This window comes from Acanthaster planci, linkage group LG13 (assembly GCF_054643075.1).
Source record: "Acanthaster planci isolate LZ-2023a linkage group LG13, COTS_SCS, whole genome shotgun sequence".
NCBI classification, from domain to species: Eukaryota; Metazoa; Echinodermata; class Asteroidea; order Valvatida; family Acanthasteridae; genus Acanthaster; species Acanthaster planci.
In genome coordinates, this window is record NC_141789.1 from 1,012,843 (window position 1) to 1,029,631 (window position 16,789).

General features: G+C 42.0%; 1 protein-coding gene across 2 annotated transcripts in view; it reads right to left on the reverse strand.

The window, feature by feature from the left end:
- LOC110979894 (nucleoplasmin-like protein ANO39) overlaps positions 1 to 16,789 on the reverse strand; it is a 55,416-nt gene that overhangs the window by 2,016 nt on the left and 36,611 nt on the right. For both annotated transcript variants that reach the window (XM_087144902.1, XM_022236049.2), the window contains one exon: positions 407 to 481. In XM_087144902.1, the coding sequence (XP_087001028.1) occupies positions 407 to 481 (75 nt within the window). The remainder of the gene's footprint in view (positions 1 to 406; positions 482 to 16,789) is intronic.

Consider the following 16,789-nt stretch of genomic DNA (forward strand, 5'->3'; position numbering starts at 1 on the left):
ATGCATAATTCTACAGTGGAATGTCAATGATACTTGTCTATAATAGCAGCAGAAACAGTAGAAAGAGGGATCTTGATTTAGGATTTTGTCAAAGACTGAACTACATGATAAAAAAGGCTCACAGGAGGTGAAAGGTCATTCAGTGTCTGCCTATGGCCATGCTGCAAGGACATTTATCAGGTGTTCAGGCCATTAGTGCTTTGACAGATGACCTGACACACCAACATTATCCCAGCACCTGGATAAATTTCTAGCAGGTAAGCCAATCCAAGGGGGAAGGAAATCAGGCGAATGTACCAGCCAACTGGACACTGAGAATAGCGCACTCGATGGGGTGTACACAAAGCAAATAAGGGATCAAGAGAATGATGAGCCTAAATTGATGTGTGCAGTTGTGCTTACATACCTTTGCTTCGGAGATGTGGAATGCTGAACGGAGGTAATTCTTGAACTTTTCCTCTTTCTTGGGAACACTTGTACTCTGCAGAAAAAAAAATGAACAGACGGATTTGTATTTAACAAATGCATGTTCAAATAAGATGGGACAGATTTACTGCGAGGTATCTTAAAGGAGGTTTCTAATAAGCTCTCTGTTTTGATGATCACTGAAGAAAGAGAAACAAGTGGGAAATAAAAGACAATACCACTACAAAATATTCCAACTTATATTCTTTCACTTAATCCTGGTGACATGAAAAACTAAGCAAAACGCACACAGCTGCATGGTTTTGATATACATGCGTAAAACCTAAGTCTGAGTATGTTCACAATTGCATACTCAAATTAATTTCACTCATTCATCTGCAGGTAGCTATTCGTGATTGGTCAAACAAAAAACTCTGCGGTACACGACAAAATTTGCGATTGAGCACAAAGTCATCGTCTTGGTACATGTACTTCAGCATCCAGGCAGACGAATTCGACAAGAATGTGCGACAAATCAAATTAAACAAAAATTCCACCCCTGGATATTGCATTCCAGCACAGCGGTTATACTTTCAAATCCAAGAGCTAATAAACTACACTAGCAGCAAACTATTGCGGAAGAAAACAACTCTACACGGCATACGAGGTGCTCACGAGAGCAATGACACAGATTCAGCATTAGACTGGCCTGTCAACTCAAATCCAACAGGTTAATGTTTCACTCCAGTCTTAATAAAAAACCCCTCGTTTCGACTAGTTCTCCTGTCTGCTCTAGTACAGCACAAGGCTTTAAAACATCACCTGAGGTTCTTCAATAAAGTCTTATTAAAGTTTGCTCCCTTTATTTCTCAACAATAAAAGGGAAGTGAGACAAAAAGAAAGATGCGGATGGTTATTGTGGGCCAAGTAGTGAGGCATCGATCAGCAAAGCTACAGTGAGAAATCCGACATGCTTAGCTGTCGGGATTAAATTTTCAGGTGTGTGGCTGTTCCTTTTTTCTTGGGGGGGTTTAACACTGGACTCTGAGGCCACAGGAAATCAATTGCAGACTCCTTGGCGATCCCTAGCAACGCGGGAGGCGGGAAGAGAGAAAGAGAGAGAGAGAGAGAGAGAGAGAGAGGAGCAGATGAGGCATGTGGAGTGATGAAGCGAGATACTCCATCACTGTGTGGAGGCATCTCAGCCAGGCTCAGGTGGAGCTGGCTGGCTGGGTGAACCAGACCTGAGCTCGGCAAAGGTCTGGACAACAACCAAGGTGGTATTCTTACAGATGTGCAGGGAAACCTGTAAGCAAGCTCAGCAATCAATTATATAGCCACAAACTGACAATTCAAACACTTCTAAACTGTCCTGATCCACGGCATATTTTAGGGTAATTATTAATCATAACTGGACTTACATGTTATCACAACACATTAAATGTGATATTTTAACACAAGAATTATATTTGGAAATAAAGAATTTCCAAAAGTATGTCTCAAGATGTGTTTCATATCCTTTGGCTCATGCCAAAATAGTTTCAAAATTTTCCCTGGACAGAAATGTCTCCTTACCACTTCTACAGGTACAGGTCTTCAGCCTATCTTGTTTGCAATTCTAGAGATCATTGCTCAATGTTGAGCCGCTGTGACAATCGTCACAACAGGAGAAGAATCACTCTCTGTCAGTTTTAAATAATCACGAACGATACGGTTTCCACAGACCAGGTGGGCACATCCACCAAAAAACATCAATCAAAGGTTATAAAAAGACCAGATCTCTGCAGACCACGACTGAGACATTCATTCAAAATATGACAAGCTGGGAGGTCAGGCAAGTAGGCCCCAGTATTCTGTTACAATCTCCAAATCTAGATCGGGTAATTTGTGGAGCAGAGCCCGATTGAACCCCCCCCCCTCAGCAAGCTAAGGTAAATATAGCTCCAACCTGATGGATTAGAATGTGTTGTGACATGGTAGGGTTAGCATGGCGCTAAATGTTCTGCGGTTAGCCACAAGATGCGACATCAAACAAACTGATTGCAGTGGTACACTTTTTTTGGAGTGAGAGAAATTCCAGTTTTTCTCCGAGTCCAGAGTTCTTCTGATGTGGGAGAGCGAGACAGTAAGACAGGATTAAAAAAACGGTCAAATGTCTTGAGAGATAAATTACTGATGATCTAAGCTGTAACTGCTAGCGGTTTCCTGTTTTGCTGGCAGTTGTAAAGTGGTCACGAATCACAGTGATCAGATGGTTAATTAATGGCTTAGCTCAGGTCAGCTTTTATTCAGGCACTATCAAGACAATCCCTTTAACCTTTGCCGTATTATATATCATTACTTTCACAATAATAATTTTGTGGGGGGGGGAATGAAACCAAACACTGTTCAAAAGCCCACCAAAGTTTTCAAGATTTTAAAGAAAAAAGTTGAGAGCGTAGGAAAAAAACGCTAAGTGGCTGCATTCCTTTCAGCAACAACAGTTCTCCAGCAACAACATGAGATATGAAAGGCACTTTGCTCAAATCTTTAGCCTAACGAGTGACTGTAAAAGAACAACACTGAAGGCTGACCAATGGCAGCCACAAGACAAATGGAAAGGCAGCCGGTGATGTTTCCAGCCAGAGAGAGAGAAAAAGAGAGGGGGGGCGGGAGAGGAAGGCATCCCTGGACAACAAACACTCTGACTATCCACGGCCCCACCAAAGATGGATGGTATGTGTTCAGGCTCCACGGGGGAACAGAGGCCCAAATGAGCAGGCAAGAGAGATTAAGCTATTTTCCTGGTCGCCTGTTCCGTTAGCATCTCGGGTCTAGTCGTCATTTTCCGGACAGCCAGGCACCGGAACCGACAGAGATGGTTAGGATGGCAATTAGAAGCAAACAGGCTACTTGAACTTGTAAGCTGTAGGGATAGCAACTAATTGCTGGCTGGACCAAAAAAAAAAAAACTAGGTGTATTTCTGCTTACAGCAGCCATCCATCGACCAAACTGTGTGATAACTGTCTACAAAAACCTAAGCCACATCTCTTTGGGTTAATACACAAAGCGATATTTCTCTGCCATTTCAATGGAGTTATATCTTTTCTCCAATAGTTTAAATCTTAGTTCATAAAATAAGAATAAAATGAAAAAAAAAAACATTTTGGAGACTTCTTATAGCAATTTAATCACCTCCAAGAGATTCCAAAGGAATCTATGAAGAATTCGGCCACAACATTAGTACAATTAGGATAAAGCACCACTCTACTGTCTATAACTTAGTTAAATGCAAATGATCAACAAACTTTACAAACAGTATCTACAATGAACTGAAAAATAAATATCAATCACAACATAAAACAACATATAAAAAACTGTGAAATTTATTCCATCAGTGAGCAGTTACCAAAACGGCAAGATGGTGTTGCAGAAATTGTATGGCAGGTTTGTTCATGTAGAAATCAAACAGCAGACTGAACCAAGAACTTTACAACATGTCTCCAAACAAGCAGGGCCTAAGGCCAAGATAAAGGGGGAAACCAGACAAATTCATTGTACAACTGCCAAAACGGAATCAGGCTCCCTCTTACTCAATCACCTCTTCCCAGGCCAAATGATTGCCGCTTCTGCTGTTTGGCTCTGGGCCAAGAAGCCCAAAGGAGGTGCGCCGTGAATGGATGTCAGGGAAAAGCAAATCGACAAATGTCAAGCAGCTCTGAATGAATAAGAGAAAAACAGGCCTGGGCAAACCAAACCTTCCATGCAATGAGTGCTCTCCAATGTTGTCTCTGTTTTGCCCAAACATGCTGGCATTTCTTTCTTGTGGGGAGGGGGGCCAGATAACGTGCCTCTTCACTGCTGTTATTGCTCTGTTTGTATTTGCTGTTGCCGTCACTGACACCTTTGCTGTTGAGTTCATCACAACACTTGAGTTGTCACTAAAAATGAAGCAAATGATGTTAACCATGCTTCATATGCCAGCTGAAGTCAGCAGTGACGTTAAGGTTAGAAGTACATGTACATGTACTGAAGAAATCTGTTATCCTCAAACTCTAATTCGTACAGTTAAAGGGTTACAGAAATAGAAAACATTTAGTTCGCCTGAAGTATTTCAAAATAACAATAAACAAATAACCATTTCAAAAACATCATAAATTTAATGTTTACCCCATTAATTGTGACCGCAAAATGAATAAAATGATCCTGCGTTTCCCCGCCCACAAAAATCCCCTTTAGGCCATTCGTGCTCCCAGGCTGATTGGATGACGTCATCGTCAGAATGATACATGTAGAGTGTACAGTACATGTACATAGCACACAGTACATGCAATATCGCCCGCAATAGACCACATTGTGTTTGATGTAGCTTGAAACCACTGGCAAACACTGTCTTAGTTCAAGGTAGAAATTAAAAGACAGTCCTACCGTGTGTTTCTTGAACTGAAACTGTGTTTGCCCTGTCGGCCGAAGCTACATCAAACACAATGTGGTCTGTTGCATGTAATACTACATGTAGCCTACTGTGCGCCATGTACATGTACACTGTACATGCATCGTTTCTGGCGATGTCATTCAATCAACCTGGGAGTGCGAACGGCCAAAAGAGGATTTTTTTGTGGCTGGGGAAACGCAGGATCTTTTTATTCATTTTGCGGTCACAATCAATGGGGTAAACATTAAATTTATGATGTTTTAGAAATGGTTATGTATTTATCGTTATTTTGAAATACTTCATGCAAACTAAATGTTTTGACATGTGATGACTATTAATCCTACGGCTATTGACACCGGTGCCATGTTTGCTCTGAAACTCTAATAAAGTCTTTCTGGGGGGAACAGGTGTACCTTTTGGAGTGGACTTCCCTTCAACTGATTCAAGGCGACCTTGTCTAACAAGCCTAGTGCCTAGGAAGCTGCATTTTAGTCATTTCCACAGAAGTCACAGCAAACAGCAAAAGTCACAGGCATTTAGTGAGAAGTATGTTTGGACTGCCTGTGAATGACAGCCACAATGCATATTTTCCATTCTGAGGTTACAATGTATTCAGCTTTGGAAAAGATAACAAAGACCTCGCAACAACCAAAAATAAACAGACATAAATCTGTGACTGTTACTTTGTGAATGAGATTCTTTAACAGCCTTTATGAAAAAAAATGTCAAACTTTGATTTATGACCCAAAATTATGCCTGGCATTCGATAAAAAGAGAAAGAGAGGTAAAATTTCAAGTGCTGGGAACCATTTTTTTTGGTAAAGGTGCCAGAAGTATCACTTTGATGAGAGGGCCAGTGAAATTTTTACACAAAACAGCCAAAAAAAGGCAGGGTTTGACAATAGTTGGGCAAGGATACAATGTAACCTGGAATGCAACAAATTCCATCGTGCCCCTCCGATCCTGGGCCTTGGTGTACACCTTCTTACTCACCAGCCTGACATGCTGTCAATCTCCCGCCCTGTATCAACTTCGATTGTCCCTAGTTATTTGGCCATAGTCCTGGTCTTCCCCCACACACTGCCTCACAATGACATGTAGCGGGGCCACTGTTTGCCCAGTTTGACAGCAGGGGAATGCCTTCTGAATTCCCCTTTCTGGACCGTGACCTAACCATGACCTGAGGAATACAGTGCTTCCCTGATAAAAAAAGTGCTTCCAATTTGTTTGGAATTTGTTTTTGTCTGTCTGTCTGCCTGCTTGAATCAGATGGAAACCAAGGCCAATATAGGGCAGAGGTCATATGCCAGGTCAAAAGTTCACAGGTTAACAGTGATGTCTCCAAGGGTGGAACAGAAGTGACAGTATATACACCTGTCCAATGTTGGACAACATGATGGAAAGAGGAAGAGAAAGAGACCAGGAAGTAGCAACCGTTAGCAACTAAGTTTTGCCGATAAGCTAAACAAGAGAACTAGAATTCTTCCAAAGTATGTGGCACATAAACAAGCAGCGAACCAAATGAAGAAATCAAGACGATGAAGGCCAGAACCGACAAAAAAGACAAAGAGATCTTACTCTTTCAAGACTCTTTTTGGAGTTTGGTGGAAAACTACAAAAACAGAAAAATGACGTCAAATTGTGTTTATTCCGGGATTTTTAATTTCCAAATTTAGACAGGGTGTTGAAGTGGAACCTTACACCTGATGCCAAACCCACAGAGGATGCTGTTTAATTAAGATACCCCTGCAATTGCAACCACCAAAGTGCAGGGACTGAGTCATAGCAGGAAGGAAGGAACAACCTGCCACCGAGTCTCACCCTCATCGGCGCAAAACTGGATCGGACGGTCCTCCAATGTGAGTGGTCTGCCCCTTGTCGTGCATTGCTGAGATTTTTGATTTGGAATGGAGGTGGTGGTGATGGGGGGGGGAGACCAAGGAGGGGATGATGGGAACTTAATTATCTATCAATTGATTGCCACAGGTGAAGGCAATCATTTGAGATTAGAATCCTCAATTTCTCAATCCTCAATTTCTCAAGTTTGCCAAGTTCTTGAATGACAGTGGATGGGGAGTAAAGATAACCAAGAATGATAATCTCTCTCCTCATCACAGACAAGCCACCTGTTAAGTTTTTTCCATCCACCTACTCTTAAAAAACGATTGCCAACTCCTGCTCATTTGTTTCCAAATTTATTCAGTGAACAACTACAGCAAATCTTTGAATTTGTATTGGGAAATTGTCAAGGAAACTGCTTCTAGAATTTTCTGTGAGTTTTCCACTGCTATGAAAATTGAAAAAAAAACAAACACTTTTTACCCATGACTTTTTATATAGAGCATAAAAATCAGAAAATCAAAAGAGAAAAAAGGACAAAAATACTTATACAAACAAAATGTAAATATGAATGGCAAAATACTCAGTTACATGTACAACTTAATTTGGCAGTCTACGACTGAGACTTGAATACTGAAACATTTCAATTTATTTCAAAGTAACAAGACCAACACTCTTCAGAGCTAAAAACCAATATCTCTGGACCCTTCAAGTAATTCCTAGAAATTCAAGGTATGCGCTTCCAAATAAGGAAACAATTGTTGCAAGCACGACACAAATTCCCCTCTAATGAGTTTTCCTCATGCCCATTGTCGGCGTCCAGCTCCGTTGCCGCATTCCTTACAGAGCGCAGTGGCCAAACCACCCCATAGCTCCCTCCTAAAAATAATACCGGCGCTAATCTGATCAACGGTCCCCAGTCCAGCTGTATTAACCCCTATTAAAAAAAGGGCAGTGCCCCCCCAGGAGTCAGGGCACTTCAGAGGTACATTTGGTAGTGTTTCACACCCCTCTACCCTATCCCATGTCTCCCCACAACAGCCACTGATTTGGCCTGCTGAGAAGCCGATTAAGGATTCTCTCATACTTTCATGTTTTTGTCTGTGCATGGCGGGGTCTCAAGTGCAGCGTGAGGACAAGGCCGTCAATTGCCGGCCAACTGTTTCAGTGTTTTTTGTATCAACACATTAAAGACCCACCAAGCCCTTGTAGTGGCTTCACTGGATACAAAGCCAGCAACAATTAGACAAACACCATGGCCTGCTTTTCCACAAATACGTGGTTGGGAATTGCCCAGAAGCTAAGGACAGGTAAGGGCATCAAAACAAACTAACAGTGAAAGATATCCCAAGCAGGTCTGGTATCACTAACGAAACACATAGTATTTGACAAAAACACAAATTCGTCTTCGAAATACTTTGTCCCATTTACAACTCCATCCAGACGAAAACGTTGCAAACACATTTGCTTGGAAATGCATTGAAAAGCAACAATTTTTGAAAAGAAGAACAATTGTTTGCCTATTTTGATACTTAAAAAAGACTTTAAAAACTCACAAGGATCTATTAGTATCTGCTATGCATAACCTTTAAACAGCTTTAAAAAAGTTTTGACACAAAATAAAATGTACCAAAAGCTTTTTTAAAAGGGAGGGTCAAAAGTGTCATTCTAATTTAAAAAGGTGCAAACTGGACCAACTTTGCTCATTTTTACAGAGCACTTCAAAAACAGCTTCTAAGATGAACAGCACAACAGTTTTCAGCTTAGAAACCACAAAGGGTTTTTTCCCCATACAAATGACAACTCTGCTATTACAAATGATGTCAATCCACATCATAAAAGTTGAATCCATTCAGTTCTAGTTCTACGCAGGATTTATGCCCACATACAATGTACCAATACATCTACGCATGATTGGATTGGCAAGTTCAATGTGTTAAACTATTTATTGGTAGCGTCATCGGGGACCCATTATGCCAATAATTGCCAATCTCTGCCCCACTGGGCCACAGTTTCCCTCAATTTTCCCACTCCAGCTATTGGTATTTCTCCTACTCAACTCTGATTAAGCCACAGCAATGCGATATTTAGGATTGGGGAGAGGGGGAGAGAGTTGCCGGGCACTTGCACAACATGTTCCCCTGTCTTTTATATGGTGCCCAAAATGTGGCCAGATTTGAGTGATTATGAGAAGAATGTTCTCATGAGGAGGAGATAATGGAATTTAGTTGGCATGGTTACGGGTCCTGAGACGTCACAGTATCTCACATCGCTTGATGCCAACCCACAGACGCACCGCACACACTGTGTATGTCTCCATTTCATTTGAAAATTAACAAAAAATCCCTTAGACATTTTGGACATATTTGCAGTTGAAGTAGGCACAATGTAACTGAATGTAACGGGAACACTGTAAGCCAGTAAAGGCAGTCTCTACAGAAACCTGCTCACGATGCCATGTACACTTAAAAGTGACTATGCTCGAAGCCCACTGGAGTTCTGACATGTTTCTATTCTTTATAAAAAGCTCAACGGGAGGAAACAATCCCAGTCAGTCTGGTTACAAAATAACTGGGCTATGCCTACATGGCAGTTCCTCAGCATTTCCACTGTTACAGAGAACGAAGGAGAAAGATAATCTCAGAAAATACCCGGGGATTTGGCCGGGCAGGACGGTGGTTGCCACGACAAATTAAGTCGGGGCGTGCCCCACATCCTTCTCATTACAACACGGGGAGAAGGAAAAGAATCAGAAAGAAAAACAAGGATATGTGAGCACTGCACGCAGTCGTAATGGGGGAAATTATTATTTGTGTGATTCACAGGAAAACTGTTGCTAAATTGGGCGTAAATAACCGTGGCAACAGATTCTAGAGACTAGAGACAGTAGTGGGTGGTTCCTGGGGTCCAAAGAGGCCTGATTTCCTCTCACCATGGCAACACTAAAAAAGTCATTCACTTGAATGACTGAAGTAGGATGGGCCAACTGGGCAGGATTTTCTCTGTTCCATGTGTTACAGCTGTCAACACTTGGAACATTTATTATCATGAGACTTTCCAGCACTGGTACTACAGACAGTACAAGTTAACAGAAAAAACGGAAATCCTGGAAACTTGTGGCATGAATAATCATAACATGAAAAGAATATCAGGAGGATTTGATAAAAACTCGATTTAAACAAATGGCAGGCACCAAGTCTATTTTCATCATTGCGTGTTCGCTATCACAGAATCTTTGTAGAACACAGGGCGAAAAAGGACATTTTTTCTCCAAACCTGGAACTGTGGCCATGTTCAGATCTGATTGAAGGCTTCCTTTGCCACGAAGGCTCAGTTGCAGCCTCAGGAAAGTTCACTCATTGCTGATTTAAAAGGTCGCATGAAGGCATACCAGAAGTACCACCATGCCACCTGCTTGGGGAAATCAGGAAGGCTGGTCTTAAGCTACCCTCTCGGCACATCTCTCCAAACCTCACACCAAAACCTCGCTCCTGAAAAGAGGGGGGGGGTCTGAACCTCAAACCAGCCACCCCCTCTAATCTTTCAACTTAATCGTGATTGGGAACAGGTTGAACCAGAAACGGCTATGTTCAGTACTGATAACAGCTTACAGGAGAGGAGAACACAGGGACTGAGAGCAGTTACTACTTGGATTATTCATAGAAAGAATCCATGTTCCTTTTCCCTTTTTTTTTCATAATCTGAACAGCTGGTACGCCCTTCCTTCCCAATCGAGGGCGTTGCTTACAATGTGGACAGACTTCACAAAGGTCAGGTCACTGTTTTTTTTTTGCCTTTTGAGTTTAATGGTTGAACAGAAAACAATGGAAATTGTCAACTGCGGTGCCCCAAGGGTAGGTGACGGTAGGGGGAGAGTTGGGGGTGGGGGGGCTTGAGGGTTCAAAATGAATGAATGAATATCCAAGGAAATTTAGACAGCGTTGGGGTTGAAATGTGGTCCGCCGGTCAATGACCAATAATTAACGACCGAGATGTTACAGAAAAGCTCCAGTACAGGTTATCATAGTTGTGCTGGCTGTTACTTTACCATGAAGGAGAGACAATGTAAGCAATAAGGAAAAAAGTGAATCTCAATTGTTCCAGAATTTGAATTTCTTCAATTCTCATTTTCATGTCTTATTTACTATTATACCGGTACATGAACCTCAATTTTTCAACAAGAAAGATAATCATTGAATGTCAATAACTTGACACTACGTTAAAATCAAGATCTTGCTGGAGAACTTTCAATGACAAGTAGACTGTTAAAAATGTGTCAACATTTGACAGACAACTCACGCGTCTTTAATATGATCAATATGCTGGACTTATTCAATGTTATCAGAAGAGTAATGAAAATATGAAAAAAAGGGCCTTTAGAGGCAGTACAGGTGGCCAAACCTAAGGAACATGTACATCAGGATTGTACCTTGACATCTGAAAGGAAAAAAAAAGGGCTTATGTGACAGAAACATACACAGGGAAATAAAATAGACGGTTCCACGACTCCAGCCCAGAATGAAAATCCACTTGTCAATTAACACAGTTCTTAAAAAAAGACAAGTCCCTAGTGAGACCGCCGAGTGTTTACCCATCTACCATGTTTTCTCCTCTTGTCTGGGCACTCCCATATTTCCAGTTTCCTGGGCGTTTTTTTTTTGTAATAGTCCGTTGTATCGTGATAACAGCTCTCTCCTCACAGCTCTGGGTACACGTCGAACAGGAAGGCCACATTTAGCTTTTAATTTGTAATAATTCCGATAAACTCGCTGCAGCATTCCCTAAGGGTGACCGATGGAACATTCACACACATTTATTTTCCCTCCCTCTCTCTCTGCCCTCGATCGTCCGTCTGATTGACAGAATTTTTTAATTTTTCTTTTTTCCCCCCTCTCTCGTGTAGTCAGGAGCACTTCACGGTCCCGAGGAAGCAAATCATTTCTCCGACTTGTGATGGGAGAGTTGATAAGAGGTAAACTCAGGAAAAGGGGAGTTTAGAAGACATGCCACACCTCTCAGAGCGAAGGCTGTCGAGTGAAGAAATCACCCCAGTCGTAAGTTTCTTTTTTCCTTTCAGTCATAAAAACAAGATGGTTGAGACTTCTGTACATATGACTTTACTGATTATTTCCGATTTGGAGGCAGAACAATGAAATTTGATATAAACTGCCCAATGAATCAGCCAGCTTTCCAGCACGACAATTTATGGCAATGATTTGGACCAGTCCTGACCTAGTGAGCTACCGGTACATGGGGCTGAATATTAGGATGGATTGAACTGCCTGCTGATCCGAGGGGGCCAAAAAGATGTTCAATTTGCAAAACTTTTAATTTGCCAAAAGACATCAATGCACTTAAGAGACACAATTCAACGTCAAATGGGAAAGACTTCATCCAACCTGAAACAGCCCATTGACTTATTAAAGTAACAGCTTCTTCCGGAGGGTAGGGAGTAACGGGCTGGGTATTTTCAAGCCACATAGATCTTGTTGGTTAAATTTATTTAGCAACATGGCCCAAAATGCTTTGCAAGCAGCAAATATTGGCTGGATGTCGTGCAATGACTTCCAGCAAACGTGCTTCTCATGCACTATCTCACTGTAAAAATCCTTGGAACCAGTCAGCTTGAGCGCATCCACGACTCTAACTCTCACACTGTGACCCTTGGTTACTTTAAGCCATGATGTCAAATAATAATCAGCACCTCATTGGCCATTTCAGTTGCAGGAGGAGAAGCTGGGCGGTGCTCTCCGAAGCAGATCCAGCCCAGTGAAGTTTTTGTCACTTCACCTTGGAGGAGAGGGAAGGCTTATGGGAATTATTACATCATTGTAGATCACTCAACAATGCTCTGCACGGCAAAAGATGAACATGTATCACCTCCAGGGAGACCTGAACAACAAAACCCCGCGAGCAAGGTGCACAGCGTGGGCAAATGTGTATGCGGATTGTTCAATGCACCCCTTGTGTACAGTCCAGAAATAAAAACCCCGGCCATGGTTCAAATTAGACACTACAACGACCTTGCCCGATTGCTCACCTCAGGAAATTGAATCCATTGCTCCAAAACCTGGCCTCCTGCAACACCCACATCAACCTGCTGCTGGTTAAGCCTGCTGCATGTTGCACTGGGTGGGGCAGCGCTGTTGTGCAGCAGGGCATACGAAGAAGAGACAAACCCAGATCTCCAATACAAACAGGTATTAAAGAATAGGAGCGGTAATGGTGTGCATCCTGTACATAGCAATAACATTACTGACTGATGCAGCAACAAGCTATTTTGGTACATACATGTCTATGTAAATGTAGAATTCTCCTTCAACATTTTGTACCGAACTCTCAAAACTCGGTCAAAATCTACTGACTGGAGGGAGCCAAACGGCACATTCTCTATGCTTTCAACAGACAAAACACATCCTTCCAGTACATGGCCAGTTGAAATCCTCTTCAAAGTGGATGCTATCAATGCAAGAGACTTAAGGGTGAATAGCTACATCACTTAATACATTGTACATACAAAGACAAAGTACATATATTTGGTATAACCTAAATTGCACTGGGTAATGACCTAAGGTTTTTATAACATACCCAGGACAAGAGTTACAAAAGCCACTCTCAACCTATGTACTAGTATCTAGCTGACAAGAGGCATGCTGGATGGATAAGACAATCACAGATTTGTTCAGCCCAGACCTGATCTCCATCACAGCTAGACATTTGCAACCAACCAAATTGTAATAAGGTGTACCGGTACCCTGCTTCTGAATGATTCTCAGTTAGGCTAAGCAGTGTTAAAAGACAAGAAAGTTAAAACTTATTGCGGGAACCCACCTTACTAAGTGTTTGGATCAATTGCTGCCCCCCCCCAAACAACCTCAGTCCCATTCATCCAAGATGGCCCAACCTGCGGAAATCTGCTACATCACCACATAGGCTAATTGCTAACAGCACGTCGTCATTTGTTAACAAATCGACTCCAAACCCAAACAGCAGAAGGCTATGAATCACATGGCATCCCTTCCAGTTGGAGGGGATTTGGATCTTAATGCCCACATTAAATGCTCCATCCATGTCCTCTCCTCTCTCAACCCCCCCTTCCCCCTCTCTTCTGCAAATTCAATTTACCCAGAGACTTTGTTTTAATGCGGCACTGGATTTTTCACGCTTATTGCATTCCTGCCAGGAGGTTTGGGACTCAATATCCGGAGTGTCTTTTCCCATCAAAACAGACAGCAGTGATGAGATGGCAACTCACGCGACTTGTTGGGAATGGAGCTATGGAACAGGACCAACTCTTTTCGACTCTAAAACCTGTGACAGATATCTCCGGTGAAGCAGAAACTGGGGAAGGGTCTACTTGGAAGGAATGGGGAGGAAGGGTTACACACACATATGTAACTCTAACGCTACACTGAAAATTAGGTAAAAACAGCAAGTTCTTGGGAAAACGTTCCCAGAAGAGACAGATTTCAAGACATTTATAGGGGAAGGGTGGTTACAGTAAAGGTTCCTTGGCCTAAAACACCTTCTCTCAGACAAACATGCTACATGGACACAGCTATGACAGACTTACACCTGTAATTTAATCAACCAGCAACATGAAGTAGAAGCCTTTCCTACATGTAGGGTGCACAACAATTGTGGATCTGTAGTGCAGGTGCACTGCGAAACCTCTTCCACCAACAGGGTGTCATGGCTTATACAATGTATGCATGCTTCAAACTACATGCATAAGAACATGAAACATGTTGCCTTGGATTAGCCTGGATAGGTTGACACAATGCATCCCTGGTGCTAGACATTGCCATGGAACTACGAGGTTGTTTTTGACCCTTGAAGTAAATTCACAAGAAAATCTGTCACTGTATAATTTCTGCGAGTATCAACAGATGTGTTTTGAAAAAAAAAAAGGGCAAAAGGGAAAGAAAACAACACCAAATCCACACAAAAGTGCTGCATGCTACTGATGTGATCCACTCAAAATGAAGATGTCAGTTACCCCTACACAGTTCTTTACAAACAAGTTATCGCAGGCAAATTTTCCACTCAGAGAAAACATCCACATCCAACACCGGGACTGTGATCAACCGTTGAAAAGCCAGCCCAAAATGCCACGTGGAAGTCACAGCGTAAGTGGGTCATCCAGTGGGGCGATGTCCAATCGTCAGGTGGCTAAATGGAGACGGCGAGAGGAGACAACCAATAAAGCGTGCTCACGGATCTCAATATGTTTTTCCCCTCCCCATCTCTGCCCGTGTGAAATTCACCTCTGATCCTTGTCTAGCCACAACATCCTAGCGTGTGAGAAGCGGACTTCAACGATATTCAAACTCCCACTTCCTCTGGCCTTGTTAACTCCAAGTTCCTTTTATTTGGGGGGGGGTGTTTGGAGGGGGTTGTAAGAGGTAGCAAGAAGCCGAGGAGAGAGGAGGGCACAGAGGGCAAAAGTAAAAGTTATCTGCACTTTTCCCAGCGTGAATCTTGATTAATTTCTGGGGCGGATACAGAGAGGTTTAGTGCTTCCATTACCATTTGCCAAACAGGATGAATAATTTAAGTCCTGATCTCTGCCTGTCGCTGGAAAAGGGTGGAGACCTTTCTTCCCAGGAAAAAAATATGGAGAATTTCTTTAAAAACAGATTAAATATAAAAACATTTTGTGGTGTTGTGGTCCTTGAAGCAACTGTATCTGTAGCAACTAATACCTTTCTTGCTTAATTCAAATTTTGAGGCAAGTAACAGGTGGTCTATGAAATGTTTTTTCCTGTTGGGATATTAGATATCCAACAAAATGTCGACTTATTACGGCTAGCAGTATCTAGGCTCAATATTTCAACAGTGAAATATACAACTAGTTCTCACCTCAAAAATAAATATCCGTGTAATTTAAAGGCTAAAATTGTTTCAGGCATGTGGCCAATCGTGCAACATTTTAGTGATTTTTACATTTAACTGGATCCGGAGTCACATGAAATTTGAGTGGCTACAAAATATGGTCTCATTTGTCTTAAATGGATTCCATTCCTCACCAAGTTTGACTTGTCTACCCGGTAGTCTCAATTTTACAGTACATAGGTTTTTCTTGGAATATAAGCTTCAGACTTTGCAGCACCTTGTACATATATCTCCAAAAATTGGCCGGGTATGAAGCGGAGCCAACTATACAGGTGGGCAATTCCTGAACCATCATACCCTTTTTGCCAAACAAATAAAAAACATCTTTCCTCCGGGTCCGACCAGTTTCTAATTTAGCTTGAGATATATGGCAAAAGCAACAATGGAAGCATGGTGTCGGTTAAATTCTTCCCTTCCTAGCGCTGGGCTGTTGTGGCAGCAGGACCAAAATTGAATTTCCTCCAAGATTCCAATCTCGTGGTCAACACCCAGATCTAAATTCTTCTCCATCCTTCAGAAGATAGTGAGTGGCAAGGGAAGGGGGGGGAAGCCAGAACGAGTCACTTCCATTGGATGTGACTGACTGCTCATCATAAAAACTGCAAATGTAATGGCGCATCTGAGAAAACTCAATGGACCACTGGCTTCTCAACACACTACGCAGAAGAGATGAAGGTATATGTATACATGTAGGTGGACCTACCCTGCTTAGTTACTCTTAATCTACATCTATACTTGTTATCTTCAGTCAACGGAAACGCAGCTGGAGTCAAGACACAAAGTGGTCCGTATTTAGGAGGGGTTAACTGTGTTGTTTACAATGGGAGTAATTGCATCTGACTAGAATTCCGAGTAAAATATTCGACACTTTGCATAATTTTATGTACGTATGCTGAATTTGATATTCACAAAGTAATAATGTAATAAAGCAAACACGACAACATTCTCTGTGAAAAATCTGAATGTTTGCATTTTTTTTGTTTTAAAAGAGAGACCACAGATAAGAGTATTTTTTACTAACTGTGTTACAACATAGGAAGCTCAAATCTTCAGCGTGAGTTGTTGCTAAATAGTTGAACTCAACCGCACAAAACGTAGCACAACATAAATTTGTTCAGCTTGATCTCACGTGCAGGGAAGCATTCAATGATACCGAGAAGACGCTAAGCTGTGTCATAAGTGCCATCCTCCCAGCAGCAAGCTATTAATAAACTGACTCCGGACGACTTTCAACC